Raw genomic sequence first — 19,384 nt, 5'->3', positions numbered from 1 at the left:
TATTTAAATAGGTATATTTTTAAAATTAAAAAATTTATATAAATAAATTATAAAAAAATTTATTAATGTCTTAAAATTTATAATAAATTTACATATAATAACACAAAAATTTTTAACAAATAATTCTCTTCCTCGTAGTTAATGTAATAGTAGTATTTTTTGAATTTAAAAAAAGATATTAAAATTTTATTTTTTAAAATTTTATTTATTTATTATATTGTAATTTTTATATAAATTTATTTAATATATTATTATAATTTTAAATAAATTATTTAATCAAGTTTAATAAATTTTTTTAGTTCAAATATAATTTATTTAATTAATTAATTATTTTATAAATCATTATACTTTTCAGACCTCCCCAGTGCCCAATCGCTTGTTTTATGTTATCGAACCTCACTGGAGTTGCTTCATTTGCTGAGACTCATTTTGGGTTGCCAGATGGGCATCATGCATGAAAACGACAACCCTTTTAGGTTTACATCATAGCAATTTTTGCATTGCCCGTTTAGCATTAAAGCATCCGCAACGACAAACACGTTGAACAGACTAAGTTCAAAAAAACAGCACACTATTGATTTGCTTCGATACAAACGAGGCCTCCCTCCAAACCTCGTCTTCTCAGGACCTACGCCAAAAATTGCGGCGATTTTTCCAACTTCCATTTTCACCTCTCCTTCTTTTTCTTCTTATACGCTTCATACCCTCTTCTTCTTCTTCTTCCTACCATTTTCTCTCTCTCTCTCTCTCTCTCTCTCTCTCCAACAATGGCTCAGGTTGTGGCCATGCGATCCATTCAGAGCACCCTTTTGAGCCCCGCTTCTGGATCTGCAAATGAAAAGGCTCAGAAACTGTTGAAGCCTCCAACTTTTGCTTCCAAAGTGTTCCATTCTGAAGGGAACAAAAACTCTCAACTTGGCATCAGAAGCTTTCAGATCAGTGCAAGGAAATCTGCCCCTGCTGAAGTTGTCCCGGTATCACCCGAAGATGATCCAAAGGTTCGTGCTTTTTTGCATCGTTGGTGGTAAAATGATGGGAAAGTTTTGAATTTTTTTAGTTTTTGGGGGTCACCCAGACTGTGAAAGTGGTGGGAAATGCAATTGGTTTTGTGGGGTTTTTGAGAAAATTTTTGTGACCCTTTTTGTGTTGTGGCGATTAGATTGAGGAGCATTTGCAGCATTTACGTGGGGTGCAACCACTTGGTGACAATTCGGCTGGAATGTGGTCTAAGCCAACGTTTAGGCGCAAGACGAAGATAGTGTGTACTATTGGACCTTCTACCGATACAAGGGAAATGATTTGGAAGTTGGCTGAGGCTGGGATGAATGTTGCTAGACTCAATATGTCGCATGGAGATCATGCTTCTCATCAGAAAGTTATTGATTTGGTTAAAGAATATAATGCTCAATCCAAAGATAATGTGATTGCAATTATGCTTGACACTAAGGTTAGTTCTTCCCTCAAGCATTTTTATTTCAATAGAGATATATTGCTTATGTATATTTTCATTGTTGCAATTATGTATTGGACTTAAATTGGTTAGTTTTCTTGATAATGATTTAATAAAATGCTGCTATTGATTGCATTTGTGAAATTACTGTTATTGTATAAATAGTGTCTGGATTTTTCTTTAAAAGTAGCCTGCACTAAATTTGGCATGACATGAACAATACAACATGACACATTTATAATGAACTCTATTTTTCTTAGCACTTTTAAGTTTTAACATTTTGTTGATGATTGTTTGGGACTGCTTATATATTGTGTTTCTCTTCATCTATGAAGCCCGGATATTCCAATTTGGCCAGAGCGTCAGTATCGGTCACATATTTGATACCGATACGTGTCAGATAGATTTCTTCTTTTATTTTGATAAATAAATTCCTGCCCCAATGTAGCTGGGATACGGCTCAATACATTTGAGTACAGCTTCTGCCCAGTAGATACGATACATTTAACAGCTTCTGCCCAGTAGATACAATACATTTAACTTAGTTAATTTTGAAACTCTGATTTTCAATTCCATGATTGTTCTACACTTGAGATAGAGTCTTTGATCAGCATCACCGCTCGTTTCCTTTAGCTAGGGCTTTTGGCAGCATGGGTCTCTTACACAAATAGGGGTTGCGATTTATGTGGGTTTCGTATGCAGCAATGCTCAAAGCTTTCACACGCAACATCTTACACAAAATTGGAGACCTCAATTTTAGTTTTTAAAGCTTTTGCAAGTAGCAGTGGTTTTGAGTCTTGCAAAAGTCACTTGTTATTGAGTCACAAGTTGGTGGTAATGGCTAGCAAGTTGTTGATGGTTGACAACTCGCAGCACTCAGTCCTCCTGGGTCATCTTCTATACAGTTCTAATATACAAATGTAATATATTAATATGAATTAGCCATCGATATCTCTTCATAAATATTTTGTTTTTGTATAAAATGTTTTTCCTTTGAATTCATGCTAACGTATCTAGGCTGTATTGTATCTTGAATTTTCAAGAATCTCCTGTATTTCTGTATCCATATTGTATTGTATCCATGTCATGCTAAGTATCTAGGCTTCATAGCTCTTCATTGAGCTGACTAAGTCTCCCTTGTAACTAAATTTGTTGATGATAATATGAAATTCCTGCATAGCATGACTGATTGATACAATATTCCGTTGTAAGTGATTTCAATTAGATCTTGAGGTTGAAGTTTGGATTGTTATTGGAGAGGGCATGCAAGGCAAGTGTGAGGGTCTACTCTGAATAATAATTGTTCATCGCTGCTGTTTCGCAAGGTAGCAGTGACCGTGGCCATGATTTGGTATCAGTTGGCTTTTATTGTTAATTATTTGACTTTTGTTTCTGTTCTCAGAATCATAATTATATGGATAAGAGGTAATGGTCATTATGCCACATACTGCCAAAATTCAATTTCAAAGTTTGAGCCATTACTTTTCATCGTCTAAACCCTATTTCAATGTTATAGAGCCAGGTATTCCTATTTTGATGGGTGATCATTTTAATTTATCCCCTTTATTTAACCACTGAGAAATTGCGAATGTGATGTATTAAATAGGTCTATGTTTAATAGTGTAGTTATTAATCCTAGAAAATGGCGTGTAGCACCCAGCCCCAATAATTTCTATAGCCGAATAGTAGATAGAAGGATGGTCAATACAGAAAAATTGTAGGTATACGACGAAACTTGAAAGGTCTGTTTCAGAATGTGGAATCTGTTGCCACAAAGGACTCAAGGAGACAGAGTGAACATAGGGATGCAAATGCAACAGTTACTGAGATCTAAGAGAACAGGGAACAGAAAAGTATAAAGGGCTGCATAGATCATAGGATGGCTAGAAGGAGCCATGGGCTGGCTGGAAAACAATGAAATATGCTGGAAATACAATTGGAGAAGGGGTGGTTGGGTGTGGTTTTTACCAACATAGGAGAGCATGGTGGGAAGGATAGGGTTTTCCTTTATTTCTAAAATTGGGAGGAGAAATCACAATTTTCCCCCCAACAAACCCTAAAAGATGCTGTTGAAAGGGTAAAAATGAGTTTCTGAAATCCATCGCAGTAGTGCTTCTATAGCATGCAAACTGCTGCTATTCTGGCTGCAATTGTGGCCACGATGGCTGCTCCAAAAGTTGTTCTGCTATTGGCATCCTGAAGCAGCCAGGGCTGCTGTTCTTGTTTATGCCCCTATAGCATGCTGTTGACTTCCATGTTTTAATAATGTACTATAGTGATATCAAGGCCCTGCACCACTGCAGGATTCAAACAGCTGTTACAGACCCACACTTCGAGATTAAGAAGAAAGCAGAAACTAGAAGAAGAAAACACTGATATTCTGAATTATTTGCAAATTAAAGGAAATATTGGAGGATAACAAATCTTACTGCCTGGAGCTAGGCTCCTCTCCAAGAAAAGCAAAAATAACAAAATGAATTCCCCTTCTATCCATGACTAATTCTCTAAAACAGAAAATATTACTCTCTCTCCTCTAACTGCCCTTTCCCATTAGTCATGCTACCTCAGCCATCTGATTCTTCTTTCTCACATATACTCTTTCCCATCGTGGCTTGCTCCCTTCATGGGCTAGTGGTTCACAAAGCCCACTTACTCTTTGGGCCTCATCAACAGCAGAGTGGATTTTAGATGTGGCTGTTGCTACCACAATCACAGCATTTTGCATGCTATTGTAGGGCAATTGTGATGGGTAAAACGTTTTTTGTAAGTTTTCAGCTTTATTCACGCAACATGACTGTTCTCTCCTGTTTTGCCACAACCACCAACACTCAATGCTTGTCAGCATTGTTTCTGGCCAAGCCTGGCTTTTTGTGGCAACCTGGGCATACCACTTCACTGTTTTGCTACTATGTTCTGTCAATTGGTCTCATATCCTCTATTCCTTTTAGTTCTGACGATATTGTTAAGACAGGTTTATGACCTTCCTCTGTCTTTTCTATCACTAACCCTTATGTTTCTTTTAATTTTGTGTCCTAAGTCGTCATTCTGTTCTACTGCTCACCTCTTTGTTTATATCTTTGTGTTCTGTATTCTGATTGTCTCCCTCTCTCTCTCTCTCTCTCACACACACACCTTTACACTTATTTAATTTCTGGAATTTTGTTGTTACTGACTTATGTTTTTAACTTATGAATGTGACTTCTGACTTAGTAATTATAAATATCAAAGTTGCAAAATTGTGCTCCAACTTGTTGGAGTGTATCAGTGTGCAATTCAATACTTTGTTTCTTCCCCTGTGAGTTGCTTTCCCAACTGGATTGCTGCCATGACTAGTTGCAGATCGTCACTCCAAAATATGGGATGGTTGGATTGGTGGTTCAGAATGCACTGGCAGTGCTTTTTGAACTGGGTTGGGTTGTGCAACCCATTTTGGTAAAAAACCCTGTTTTGAAGAGTTGGGTGCCATAATGCCTCCATTTTGTCACATACTTCCATAATTCAATTTGGAAGTTTGAGCCATTACCTTTCCTTGTCTAAATTCTATTTCATGATGTTATAGAGCCAGGTATTCCTATTTTGATGGGTGACCATTTTAATTTATCCCCTTTATTTAACCACTGAGAAGTTGAGAATGTGATGTATTTGTGTTTAGGTCTATGTTTAATAGTGTGGTTATTAATTCCAGATAGCAGTGGATAGTGGCGAGCCCAGAAAATGCTATAGTAGGATAAGAGATTCTATGCTGCAAAAATGTTGAAGGATTAAGGGCACTCCTTATCTCTTATGCTTAGAACATTATCACATGATCACCTGCTATTAAATTAACTAGCTAGTGATTTGTTGACTATTGATTATTAGACTGTAAATTAGCTTCTACGTAGCCCCTTTTGTGCTCCATTTATTGATTTTGATTGATTTTAGTCAAGCTATAAATAAGAGTATAGGGCTGGTTTTATTAAATTTTTAGAATAGCTTTTTGTTTATTTTTTTCAAAAGCTCTGTCAGTAATCTTTTGGTTAAAAAGATGTTTTGAACAGCCAATAAGCTAATATGACAAGATTAATTGTGTAGCTTTTGCACACAATTCCTCTCAATCATTCTTGATTTATTTGTTTGTGTTATCTAATATTTCTTTTTCTTTGTTTTCAGGGTCCTGAGGTTAGGAGTGGGGATTTGCCTCAACCAATCACATTAACAACTGGGCAGGAATTCACTTTTACTATTCAGAGAGGTGTTGGAACTGCAGATTGTGTTAGTGTGAACTATGATGATTTTGTCAATGATGTGGAAGTAGGGGACATGCTTCTTGTTGATGGTATGGTTATCAACTGATTAATTAAAATGTTCAAACTACGTAAACTTTTTGGTATGCTCATGGATTGATAAACCAGCTCTCAAACACTAGTTTAATTTATTCTATGTGTGTTTATTTAAATTTTATTAAGGTGTTTGCCCTGCAATGAAGGCCAATCTTTGTCGTTGCAGAATTAATACATTCTTAGAGATAGGTTTTCCCAAGGCCACCTTCTGGTGAAAATATTTTATCACTTATCTTTTCATTTTGATCTGTGTATGAGATACACAGGTAGCGTTTTGATCAAAGAAACATGTTCAGGGTTAATAGTGAAAACATTTACATGTACACATGTATCAATTATTTTATAATATTGTTGTTAAGTTAGTACTGTTGCATAAGTTTCAATCAATATATGAAATAAACTAAACTGTTGAAACATGCAATGCTGTTTTTTGTCTATAGAAAATGATGGGCTAGATAGAATATATAACATGAACTACTGAACTTATGTAACACTCTTATAAAAGGGTAACCTGGGGCTATATAATTCCGTCCATGTGGGGTTCAGAAAAGGGTGAGACCATGGACCCATTATATAACACTCGTATAGTTGTATCAATGATATCTTCACTTCTCTTATTATTCTTAAAAGGGTGGAACTTTTGGCTGAAAAGATAATTTGTGATGTAGGCGGTATGATGTCTATGGTGGTTAAGTCTAAGACAGAGGCTTCTGTGAAATGTGAAGTTATTGATGGAGGAGAGCTCAAGTCAAGGCGACATTTGAATGTTAGAGGAAAAAGTGCAACACTGCCTTCAATCACTGGTCAGAATTCAGATTATTAATCCCAATCTTGATAATTTCTAATGTCTATCATTTTGTGTGCCTCGTTGTGTGGGAGGGTACTTGGTGGTGATTGATGCTATAGGGGCATGATTAATCCCATTCACATTAATTTGTTGCAGAGAAGGATTGGGATGATATCAAGTTTGGAGTGGATAACAAAGTTGACTTCTATGCTGTTTCCTTTGTTAAGGATGCTGAAGTTGTTCATGAACTGAAGAATTATTTGAAGAGTAAATCGCTAAAACATTTTAAAAATTGTCTGATTAGTTTGCTGCATATTTAAGATTATAAATATGATAAATTTCCCATTCAATACTGCAGGCTGTGGTGCTGATATACATGTCATCGTGAAAATTGAGAGTGCAGACTCTATACCAAACTTGCATTCAATTATCACCGCATCTGATGGGGTGCTAATCTAATCATTGCATTATTTCTTTATGCTTTCTGCTTTACTGTTGAGTGTTGAATGTATTTTGCTCAGTGGTTGAGTTATGACTATAGTGTTTCTGGAGTATTTCTATACTGACTGCTGATGTTAACCTATCTATTTTTGCCTTTCTGGTTAGGCTATGGTTGCTAGAGGAGATCTTGGTGCTGAGCTCCCTATTGAAGAGGTTCCACTTTTGCAGGTAAAACTCCTTTATTAAAGAACTAAGAATCAATAGTAAAGATAATTATCAATTGATATGCTTTATGGTGCTGGATGGATGTCAAGTTGCAGCTGAGCTCATCTTAACATTCGTAATGCCTGTTAATGTAGGAAGAGATTATCAGCTTGTGTCGTAGCATGGGAAAGGCTGTTATTGTGGCAACTAATATGCTAGAAAGCATGATTGTTCACCCAACTCCAACCAGAGCTGAGGTATCAGATATAGCAATTGCTGTTCGAGAAGGTTCTGATGGAATAATGCTGTCCGGTGAAACAGCTCATGGAAAGTAAGTAAATAGTTTTCCTGCCCCCATATACATATACACACATTTATACATGCATGCATGTATGAATACGTTCAAGTTAATAATTCAGTCAACCAGTAAAAGTATGAAAACAAAGCATAGTTGATCATAAAATAATAGTGTTATGTTTGGGTTATTGAGGGTATGCGTATGATCTTACATGCTTGAGTATTAGTAGTAGCATGTAAGTAACCTTGTGGGCAAATCTGGCTTTGAAAGGTAATGTTTCAAAGTTTATACAGTAGCAGGGGGCATTGTTTGATACTTTTAAAATAATGCAATTGACTTTGTTTTTATTATTGAGCCAAAGAGAATTATTCAACTTTTATTATAACGCAGGTTCCCTCTAAAAGCTGTGAAAGTAATGCACACAGTAGCATTGCGGACAGAAGCCACTATACCAGGTGGTCAAATGCCACCTAATATTGGTCAAGTGTTCAAGGTTTCAAGTCAACCTATTTTGTTGCCATGCTCACTTTTTATTTAATCCGTTGATGTTTGTCATTTGATTATCAGTTCTAAACTTTGTATCCTTTGTTTTTTTATGTTCAACATAGAACCACATGAGTGAGATGTTTGCGTACCATGCCACCATGATGTCTAACACCCTTGGAACCTCAACTGTTGTCTTCACTAGAACAGGTTTCATGGCTATCCTATTGAGCCACTATCGTCCTTCGGGCACCATATTTGCTTTTACAGACGAGTGAGTTCTTTTTGTCCCCTTTCTCTTATCGATAAAAAAACTTGTTTCTTAAAAAAAATAAACCTGTATGGGTATTTTCCCTTTATTCAAAATTGTTTACTCAATTTCTTGGTTGAATGGCTCGACATAGCACATACACAAATTTCCCTCTGACAATAAATTTGACGAACCAGCTTCTTTAAACGAATGATGACTGTTGTGCTTTTTCAGAAGCTATTAAAAATAGCAGTTACCTATGAGTTGATTTCTTTTGTTTCATCGGCATATATCTTAAAAAATGAGAATCAGTTTGCATGTATCTGCTTGTATACTATGACAGATTATTGATCTACCTAATTTTGCTGGTCATGTAGGAAGAGGGTACAGCAGAGGTTGGCTTTGTATCAAGGAGTCTGTCCTATATACATGGAATTCTGTGAGGACGCTGAAGAGACTTTCCGGAGAGCCTTGGATTTGCTACAGGTAATGTTTGGAGGAGTACACAATGATTTAGCCCTAGATTTAAATTACTTCTAACAAGTAACATGATAAATGGTAGTTTGAACTGATTTTAAAACCTTATTTGGTTTAAACTGATTCTAATTACTTCTACCAAGTAGCATGATAAATAGTCTATTCATGCATGCAGTACTTTAACAATGGACCTTTGTGTGAACTTCTTGTTTCTGGTGTTAATATGACAAGCATATTTTTGGGCTATGCAACTAATGAGTAGGGGAGAATTGGCTCGCCAATTCCAATTTAAAGGCACTTAGAAAAAAAATCCTTTTGAATGAATTGTCAAACTTAATGTAAGCCCAATGTATGATTCAATCATTTAGACATGGGTATAAAGTAAAATTCATTAACTTGTGGAACGTTGGAGGTGATTGCTGAATGTTTTTTAGGAGATGCTACCAAATAGATTCTTCCACCTCCAAAATACTACAATAAGATGACTGCTTAATCCGGCATGTGTCCTATGTTTTCCTGTTTCTTTATGATCATATTTGCATGATTTCTGGGTGCAGAAACAAGGAATGGTGAAGGAAGGAGAAGAAGTGGCACTTGTACAAAGTGGTAGGCAACCCATATGGAGGTTCCAATCCACTCACAATATTCAGGTTAGGAAAGTGTAAACCAAAAGAATGATGGAGAGTGGCCACAAATCATGTGTCAAGACACAGTACATTTAACTTTACTAGAGCATATCAACTTATTGCCTGTTAGTGGGTTAGTGCAAGTCTTGCCTTTTTGTTGGCTGGTTTCTTTTCTAATTTTCATATTTTCTTCTAAGAATTATTGGAATTATTTTTTATCCTTTGTAATTTTGTTATGTTTCTAAATATTATTGAAATTTTGGTTGAGAAATTGAAATCAGAAATGCTTTCACCATCAAGGACTGACTTCCTCTCTTTTTCCTAGCAGACCTTCCAAAATGGGTTGCAAAAGGATTTCAGATTCTTGTGTTAGAATATTTCAACGTCTAGCTTTTTTTTTTAAAAAAAAGAAATTTTAAACCCCAACAAAAGTCAGAGTGTCATGTCAAGGGGTGCCTATAGCCTTTGGAAGAACATATTAATAAATTTTATGATTTTTATAAATTTGTTTAAAGGAAAATGATCTTCTTATGCCAGTATATGTTTAAAAACTCTTACATCTAATCTGAATTTTTCATTTAACTTCAATCTAACTGTCAAATATTAAAATACACTATACTTTCATTGAAGTGCTCCCAATTTCATGTAAGGTAATGTTGTAAGTTTGGATAAACGACTTAGTCTTAATTTGTGTAAGCTTTTGAAAATGTATAAATGTATAAGAGAGAAAAATAAGATAAAATGATTATTTTTTTTGTCAACAATTTGTGTACTTGAAAGAAGTTAATTGAAAGCTTTTGAAAAATAAAGAGTATAAGGTAATTTTAATTTAAGAGAAAAGTTTTATGTATTTATTTATTTACAAGTATTTATTGATAAGTTAACATAAATTAAGTATACATGATTTATGAATTGTTTATTCCATAAGAGTTTATGAATTTATGTTTGATAAGTTTGTCAGTAAATAACAATAATTTTATTTATTTAGTTTAACTGCTTATTTTAGTAAACATAACCTTTATGTTTATTATCAACCTAGAGTTTGTATGATAATGTATACAAAATAATTCTGTAAAGCAACAAAGACAATGGTGCTCAAACGTTCAAATGTTGAAGATAAAGTAACATATTCTATGTATAGGGAAATTTTCTAAGCAAAATTTATCAAAAAAATAAATAAAGGGTGATATGATTGAAAAAAGGAGCGGTATAAAAAGTGTAGACCTTGCAATCTACAGGTTAAGTTTTGCTCTGTTTAATTATAGGTCCTAAGCGAAATGATTGATGATTCACTTCACGAGTTTGCATATTAACTCGTTTAGAGTAACTAGGCAAGATTATTGACCAAAAATAAATTGTAACCAGCGCTTATTGCAAACTTGTTACAGCCCAATAAAAGTGCATATAAAGAAGAAATTTAATTCATTTTGTGTCATTGATTTATTTTATTTTCTTCTCTGAAACATAGCTATTAAAAATTATTTAAATTAGACTTAGTTGTATGACACAAATACGCCGAGTATTTTAATGAACAGTGATTATATCTCATAAAATTGAGCATACACAGTTAATGTTACTACCACAAGATTTATTTCACATATCTACTTGTTATCCGGTGCCCCAGGACATCCGGTGCCCCAGGACATTAGTTAAAAAATTGAAAATAAAAATTACTCTTAAGAAGCATGATTGAGTGGGATTTTTTTATATATAAGAAAATTAATACTAAAATATGAGAAATTTTCAAAAATCACCCTTGATAATATTTTGAACTAAAAACTGTCATTGACAATTGTCTTAATGTTTTATTATTTTTTAAAAATCGTCATATAACTTCTAACTGTTCTATCTGCGAATTTTTGTTCTGTACCATTGACAATGAGTTTTCATATTTTTTTAATTTTATAAAAAATAGCTTGTTTTGGTATAGATTATTTTTAAAGTATCATGTAAAAAAATAATTCCTTAATTACATGGAAATCTCAGATATTTATTAATTATATTTTTTGACAAAAATCTTTCACTTCTAATTCCTTAATGAAGATACTGATTAGCATTTGCCCTTATATTATACGGAATAAGATAAGAAAGACCTTAATGACATGCTAACAATTCTTTCTAAAATTTTTTTGTAGATATCCGTTTTTAAAAGTTGGTGCATTCTAGAAAGAAAGAAAAAACTTGGATTTTGCAATGCGATTATCTTCTCATTTTCACCTTCATGCATGAGACAGAACTTTTCCCTGTCAAAGAGAGAGATCCTACCTTATCCTGCTACAAAAATCAATCACCATTAATCTTCATTTACTAACACACATCACAAAAGCCAAAAGAAGGCAAGAGGCCTAATAAAACTCATCATCCTCCATCACAAAGGAGTTCTTGGTCATGAAATGTGAAGCTCAACTAACACCGCTTTTAGTCTATAAGATTGGAGTGTGATAATGTTGGGAAATCAATCTTCCATTAGGACATCTATTCCCTCCTACTCAAGTTCTTATTCCTTCATTGTACCAAAAAATATGAATAAAATAATTCTCTTCCATCATATTCAGGACCATTATAGTAGTCAAATTTGTAGAATGATTTAGATCATAGAGGGCCTAAAGTAGCTTCACCAATAATCACCACAAGAGCATATACCATCCTTAAAATGGTGGAATCGATTGGTGTCCCTCACGACAATTTCCCGTTGAACTATCTTGGAGATAAGCTTGGCAGCAATATGACAATCTCCACAAACACGAAGGTTTTTGGTAATTCTGATTGGAGATTCTTGGGTATTCAAAATAGCAAACACAATAGCTAACTTTTCACTGTGAACAGCTAGATGGCATTCCTTATCCTCCTCCTCCACATCATGAAGAGCAGAATCAGTCTCAGGGACATAACCCAACTCTTTCATCTTCCCCACTAGCACACCTAGCTCTTCATATACTTCCTTTGATTGTGGGTGTGACGTGTCACCTGCAAGAAAGGTGTGAACCTGATTGTTCAGCTCAACATTACTGATGCCAGGCATTTTCCTAATTCTTCTTCTCTTCATTAGTGATCGAATAGCTGTTACTTCTTTCCATCTACCAGCCTTTGCATAAATATTAGATAACAACACATAGTAACCTGATTCCTCAGGAGCCAACTGAAGTAGTTTGTCAGCTGCTAAAAGCCCAATATCCATATTGGAGTACACCCGACATGAACTAAGCAGTGTCCCCCAAATTCTTTCATTAGGCTCCATTGGCATCTGTTTAATAAAATTATAGGCCTCTTCTACCTTCCCAGCGCGTCCTAAAATATCTACTAAGCAAGCAAAGTGTTCAATTCTTGGTGTTATTCTGTATTCATCTGTCATCTGTTTAAAGTAAACCTTCCCTTCATCAAGTAATCCTGCATGGCTACATGCTGAGAGAATTGCAACAAAGGCGATAGAATCTGGACTTTGACCAGAATTTTGCATTTCAGTAAAGAGTGCCACAGCATTGTAGCCTTGTCCAGTCACGCCATAGGCAGATATTAATGAAGTCCATGATGCAACATCGCGAAACTTCATCCTGTCAAACACTTTTTTAGCATCTTGTAGGCATCCACACCTGGCATACATGTCTATCAATGCATTCTCCAGCAGCAAATTTGGACATAGTTTCTTCCTCTCAACATATTCATGAATCCTCCTTCCTAGCAACAAAGCCGAAAGATCCCCACATGCTGGAAGAACACTAGCACAAGTGATTGCATCTGGTTCCACTTCACCTTTCTCCATTTGTAAATATAATTCCACAGCTTCTCCAGGCATTGAGTTTTTCATATATACAGTTATCATCACATTCCACGAGACCAAACTCTTCTTCTCCAAATTCATAAACATGTCCTTAACATACAAAACATTATCAGGTGAAGTATTAGTTACAGCTGGCATGAGAGTGGCCATTGTGCCTGCATCTGGTTTTTGTCTCATACCCTCCATTTCCCGGCAAATCTCCAAAGCATCATCAAACCGCATATTCTGCACATACCCAGAAACCATTGAGTTCCAGGAAACAACATCCCTGATTGGCATTTCATCAAGAATAAACCGTGCCTCCAGTAGGCACCCACATTTACCATACATAGCAATGAGACCATTTCCAACAAACAAATTTGAATCAAGTCGAACCTTCAATACAGCTCCATGAAGCTGCAATCCAAACCTCAAATTGTCAGAGCAAGAGCAAGCCTTTAGAACACAAGGGAAGGTATAATTATCAGGGCTAAACCCGTTACTAACCATGGCCCTGAAAACAAGTAATGCATCATTGTACCAATGGTTATTCACATAGCTTCTTATCATGACATTATAGAAAACAACATTCCTTTCAGGAATTTCATCAAACACCTTGCGTGCCAACCCTGGTTCTCCACAGGCAGCATAAGCTCTCATGAGTTTGATTCCCAGAGATGGGTTTTCGTGAAAATTGAGATTAAAAACCTTGGAATGAACATTTTTCAAGGTTTTGATATCTGGGTAATGGTCTAATGCTTTGCCAAGAAGTTCCAAAGCAAGTACTGGATCTTGTGGGGATTTCAATGATTTTCGAACTGAAGAAACCAAGGCTTGTAACTTGGGAAATTGATGAGTCAGCGTAGGAAAAGGTTTCATGAATTTGAAACAGTTATTCTAGTTATGTTTGATGACACGGCATTGTCGAATAAAATCTGAGTTTTTTCTTTTGTTTTCTTTTTCCTCCTACTGGTTGCAGAACAACAAATATTAAGGGCACCTAAAATTAGTCCAAAAAATCACCGTTAAAGGGGAAAGGGGCAAGAAATTTTGTTGTTGAAACAGAATTGACTGCTATGAAATGCTCTTAGGCTACGCCAATTTGCCTGCTAGAAAGTAGAAACCTTTGGATTCTGTGTTGCGCTACTGCACTTGAACATAAAGCACAGAGATTCTTAATGTCAACAAGGAGATTCCTCCTAAATTATAACTCACGATAACTACGAGCTTTAAAATGTTTTATTTTTATGTTTTAGCGAATTTTTAATTTAATTTTTTAAATAATTTTTTTAGTCTTTATATTTTTGTTTTTTTATTTTTATTTTTGTTAATGTAGTTAAAAATAACATGTGACGACTTTTTATTAAAATACATTTAGATTAGTGTTTATTTCAAATAAAATAAAATAAATAAAAGTGGAGATTAAATTATTCCAAAAATATTTTTGTTAGAATTACTTCATTAAATCACTTTTAATTTATAAAATTCTTAAATTTAAATTAATAAATAAATTCTTATTTTCTTACTTATTTAAATTTCTGTCATAAATATTCTGTTTTGGGTTATTTTCCAATTAAGCGGTACTATTATGTTGAATTAAATGGCGTTTTATAAAAATGACTGAGTTGAGATGCTATGTTGAGTACGCTTAGAAACACATTTTAATTATTAAAATAAATTTAAAATAAGAGCAGCATTAACCCCCTAACTCAGTCATTACAGTAAGCACCTACCAAACTCTGAAAATTGTAACCAATATGTGAAAAAATGAGGAGTTATTTGGTGTGAAAAAAAAAATGTTATTTATTTTTACTTTTAATTACAAAATGTTCAACTTACTTTGATTTTATTTCCTATTTCAAATATTTGTTATATACAACATTAAAAACATTTTTTTTAATTTTTTTCCTACAGCTCTTCGAAGATAGAATGAAAATAAAGTGATAATTTTGTAATTATAAATAAACAAAAAATAGTTTTTGAAACCAAACAGATAGACCCAAATCCATTGAGTGAATAAATACCTATCCAAAGAAATTAGTAGGAACAGTCACCATACAGATTCTCATTTTGTAGATTTATCAACACCTCATGATCACATAGTAAAAAAATTCTTTAGTCCTTTCAATAGAGAACATTCTGACATGAAAGTTAAAGATTAACGTATGAAATGACTAACTATTTCCAGCAAGAAATTAAGGCACTGTATATTTGACAGATAGAAAGCAAAATGACTATGGTCCTCCAAGTACAGCATTCTCAATGTCTTCTCTACTCAAAGCATAACTAAACCTCCTCTCCACATCTTTTTCAAGATTCCCAGGTCCACTCCTCAAATATCTGCACCAAATTAAAATCTCTTCAATATCTACAAGAAGAGCATTAAAACCCAACATTTCTGTTAACAATTGACATTAACTTCCTAGGTAAACCCCATCATGCAACATTACAATGAGATCATTTAATATATTGGCAAGTACATTTAATTTTGCAGTAAGTATCATATATGAGTATATGACTCATTGAAGGATGTAAAAGCTACATCATCATCATCAATGAGAGGAAATACATACAGCAACAGCCCCAGCCCCAGCCCCGCCTTGCCTTAGCCCCCAACATTCAAATCAGAAATGGACAACAAACTAATCATAAAAATGCAAGACAGAAATATAATTTTACATTGTTGCGAGTCAGCATAATCTCCAAGAATAGTATGTCACCAGTTTTCCGAAAATTCAATAGACAAATTATGGTCTGATTGTAAATCATTCAAAATCGATTTCTTTCATCATGGAAATTATTCAAACTGTATCAACAGGCATAGGAAATAGTGTAACAGCAATCTCAACCATCTCTATCTTGCCTTGGAAAGTGAGCCAATGAAAAACCAAACAGGTAAGTAATTTCATTCTGGCTTCTTCATATTCAAATAGTGACACCAAATTACTTTTAAGATCCAATTATCTATAACTTCAACTTTTGTCTAAGTACATAAAAAACATTTATATTTTGAGTTTGCCAACTTTCTGATTGACACATTCTCTCGAGTCATGACTCTCTCAGAAAAGGCAGCCTTGAAGGCAGGCAAGGGAAAGTTACTCCATATGAAATTGAGATAATTACATCTGATCAGTGAAATGAGAAACATTAAAAAGGAAAGAAGCAACCTCCACATCTTTGTAACACGTACTCTTTAAAATCAATCTTTTGGAATTTTAAAAGCAATACATGCATGTATTGATATGTACATTTTGGAGCGTGACTCTTAACAACATTCATTGAGAATAGCATTTAAATTTCAACAATGGTTATCCTGCTATTTTTTTTCCAGTAAATATTGTTTAGCTTGCCAACTGTTATTTTTCCTCACCATATTACACATATTGTTCCTGGATCTCCCTCTTCTTTGCTACATTGACACATTATAATCAAATGGAAGATAACTAACAGAAGGAAGGGAAATAAAACAAATCAATTAAGTTCAGTTGTTTCATGTTTGATTTGATCTACTAGTAAATATCCCCAGGAAGCTACCTTTCATTCAAAATGCTACCATATAAAATTCAAAAAACATACAGTAGCAACGAACATACCAGTTACCACCACTAATAATGATAATAATAACAGCACATGGTCAAACTTTAACCATTCTACAGTATTTTCAACTTTCAGTAGACTATAACCATGATTTGCATTTTTCAGTATCAGAGTTTCACTCAAATTTTAACTATTCATGCTTGGATTCGGAACACGAAAGAAATGCCAGTCTGTGGTTTTGGAGCAAACAACGGGCAATAATAACTGATGGTTGAGATTATCAGGAACCAAATATATGAGGTTGCTTCCAAGTTTCACAATTAGGACTCTAGAGTGTTCTGTTATGACTTAAGCATATGAGAAAAGTCCAACTCAAAAGACTAATTCATTAGCTGGGGGAGCCTCACGGCTTGAGTACCACATTGAGCTTCTTATTCAACACAAGAAAGGCAAACGTATGTGTGTCATATTCATGTTAGATACAAATATTACAATATATGCATTCATATCCTAGGCGTACCCCTGCTATTTAATTATTAGTGATAATTTTTAAAGATTTTTTTGTAAAATTATTAATTGACTAAAATATGATCAATGTTATCATAAAATAATTAATATGCATACATAAATATAAGTACATTTTAGTTAAAATACATTGTCGCTATCTTATCCCAATATTTGAAAAATTTATCATATTAGCATATCATATCGTATTGAATACTCGCACTCGTACCCGTGCAACATTGCAAAGAACACACACATGAACTCAAACAGCAAAAGCACAAGAACCCACAACACAAAGAACCTCAAAAGCACAAATAACGAAGAGAACAAGAAAGAAAGGAACCTTATGTAGAGATCAGTTACATCAAGAGAGAGCTGAGCATGCCAATCAGGCTTGTGTATGAGCCACACAGCTCTATCATCTTTGCTCTGGCAAAAGCCAAGGCTCTTCAGCCATGCCTCAATGCAAGGCAAGCTGTGAGAGTAGAGAGGCTTGCTCTTTTCTGGAAGCTTCTGAAGCCAATCATCATCAGGGGGTGAAGCCTCTTCTTCTGCTTCAGGAGACTTGCAGAAAAGTGGGGTGGTGAAGAAGGGTGATTTTCTGGGTGAGACAGAAAGTGGGTTGGGAGAGAAAGAGGGTTTTATGAAAAGGGTAGGGTGAAAGGTTGGAAATTTTTGGGAGGAGCTTGAGAGGGAAGGAGAGAGTGAGACATTGGTGTTTGTGAATGTTGAGGATTGGATGAGGGACATGTCTTGTTGTTGTTTCTTTGTCTGTAGTGTTTGAATGGAATTGGAAGGGAAATGAGAAAAGCAGTGATGATGAATAAAGAGAGTTTGGATTGTGAAGAGGGAATTGGTGAAGGGAATAAATGGAGTGTGCTGGTTTGAACAGAGCAGGAAAGGAGGCTGTTATCCTGCACTTCACAAGAGAGAGAAAGAGAGAGAGAGAGAGAGTTTCTGGGTAATTTGCCTATTTGTCATAATGAATTTTGTTAAAATGATTTTTAGACAATAAACAGTTATGTGGTTTTTTATTTTTTATTTTTTATTTTTCTCTATGGTGCATCATATTTATTTTTGGTTAATTGTATTTTCACTACAAGAAAATTGATTTTTTTCTTATTTTTCTAACATATTATTACTTTAATCTCTAATTTTATAATTTATTTTTTTTACTTTGATATTTGTCTGAATGCTTTATTTTAAAATATTTAACTTGTGCATTATTTGACAAATTTATATCATGAAAGATAACAAACATCAATTTTTTCTTTGGAGAAAAGTTTAACTTATATTAAAAATTTAAACTTGTTAAATAAATATTAAAAAAATAAAAATCCGTGTTTGTTGACCCACAATCTCAATCGATTCCATTTAATAAAAAGTTTATGTCTGATTATTTGTGCTAAATTATAAATATGTAATATCGCCATTACATAAATCACACTTCTTAATTTTTAAAATTCACTGGTATTCATATTATCATCATTATAAAAAGTATAATGCATTCTCTAATTATAAAAGTTTCAAAATACAATTAGAGTGTTTTTAAATTACAATATTTTCGCCATTACATAGAGTGTTCTAATTTCAACTTTCAAAATTTTAATCTTTCAATTAATGTTTGTCTTTTAAATTTTTATTCTCTCTTACTGCAATTGTAGTTGCCACTATCCTGTGTCCATCCAATAAAAATTATCTACAATGTTCATCTCTTTGCACAAATTAAAAAAATAATATCAATTAAGGAATACAAACAACAAAAATTAGAATAAAGACATTATCCTATAGTTAGAATACTCATAACTATCAAGATTTATCATCGTTTTTTATGTTCTCAATGTAGTTTTCTAACTAGAAAAGCAAAGTATATCCATGTTTCCTTTCAAGTATAAAATATTGTTTCTAAATAATGAATTTTTATTGAAACTTCCTTCATACTATGATGGCATGATTTGAGGTCAAATTTTCCCCACTAGCCATTCAATTCCACCCTTAGAGTTGAGCCTTAAAAGTTGATGGAGGTAGCAAAACGTGGGATGAGATGACAAATTAAGGTTTTGTGGGAAAGAGGGTGACATGAACATAAATAGATGTTACCCTCCTAGCATAACCTAATGTCATTGAGTGCTATTTGTCAAATTACACATTAAAGCCATAATTTATCGTGTCAAATAAATTGGTTTGTTTGAAAATTTTAAATTTGAAAATATTTGAACTAGTTAAGAACTAAAATAAAATATTAAAATTG

The 19,384-nt window shown here is 34.0% G+C and overlaps 3 protein-coding genes across 3 annotated transcripts; 1 reads left to right on the top strand and 2 right to left on the bottom strand.

The window, feature by feature from the left end:
* Positions 1-533: 533 nt before the first annotated feature.
* LOC113867320 (plastidial pyruvate kinase 2-like) lies at positions 534-9,599 on the top strand. Its single transcript, XM_027502573.1, has 12 exons — positions 534-998; positions 1,160-1,447; positions 5,600-5,765; positions 6,438-6,572; positions 6,713-6,823; positions 6,915-7,003; positions 7,163-7,225; positions 7,357-7,532; positions 7,890-7,992; positions 8,108-8,256; positions 8,610-8,718; positions 9,267-9,599. Exons 1-12 carry the CDS (start codon positions 768-770, stop codon positions 9,372-9,374), a joined length of 1,728 nt encoding a protein of 575 aa, XP_027358374.1. The 5' UTR covers positions 534-767; the 3' UTR covers positions 9,375-9,599.
* A 2,013-nt stretch (positions 9,600-11,612) lies between these two features.
* Positions 11,613-14,212, bottom strand: LOC113867744 (putative pentatricopeptide repeat-containing protein At3g49142). The gene has a single exon (XM_027503195.1). The coding sequence runs from the start codon at positions 13,969-13,971 to the stop codon at positions 11,950-11,952; it is 2,022 nt and encodes a 673-aa protein (XP_027358996.1). The 5' UTR covers positions 13,972-14,212; the 3' UTR covers positions 11,613-11,949.
* Positions 14,213-15,183: 971 nt separating this feature from the next.
* On the bottom strand, positions 15,184-18,053 carry LOC113867973. Its single transcript, XM_027503503.1, has 2 exons — positions 17,477-18,053; positions 15,184-15,432 (listed from the first exon to the last, which is right to left on the bottom strand). The coding sequence occupies exons 1-2, from the start codon at positions 17,881-17,883 to the stop codon at positions 15,327-15,329; spliced, it is 513 nt and encodes a 170-aa protein (XP_027359304.1). The 5' UTR covers positions 17,884-18,053; the 3' UTR covers positions 15,184-15,326.
* Positions 18,054-19,384: the final 1,331 nt, after the last annotated feature.

The sequence above is a fragment of the Abrus precatorius genome, unplaced genomic scaffold, assembly GCF_003935025.1.
Source record: "Abrus precatorius isolate BTA unplaced genomic scaffold, Abrus_2018 Scaffold5, whole genome shotgun sequence".
NCBI classification, from domain to species: Eukaryota; Viridiplantae; Streptophyta; class Magnoliopsida; order Fabales; family Fabaceae; genus Abrus; species Abrus precatorius.
Note: the sequence above shows the minus strand (reverse complement) of the source record. Positions and strands in the feature narration are given on the sequence as shown.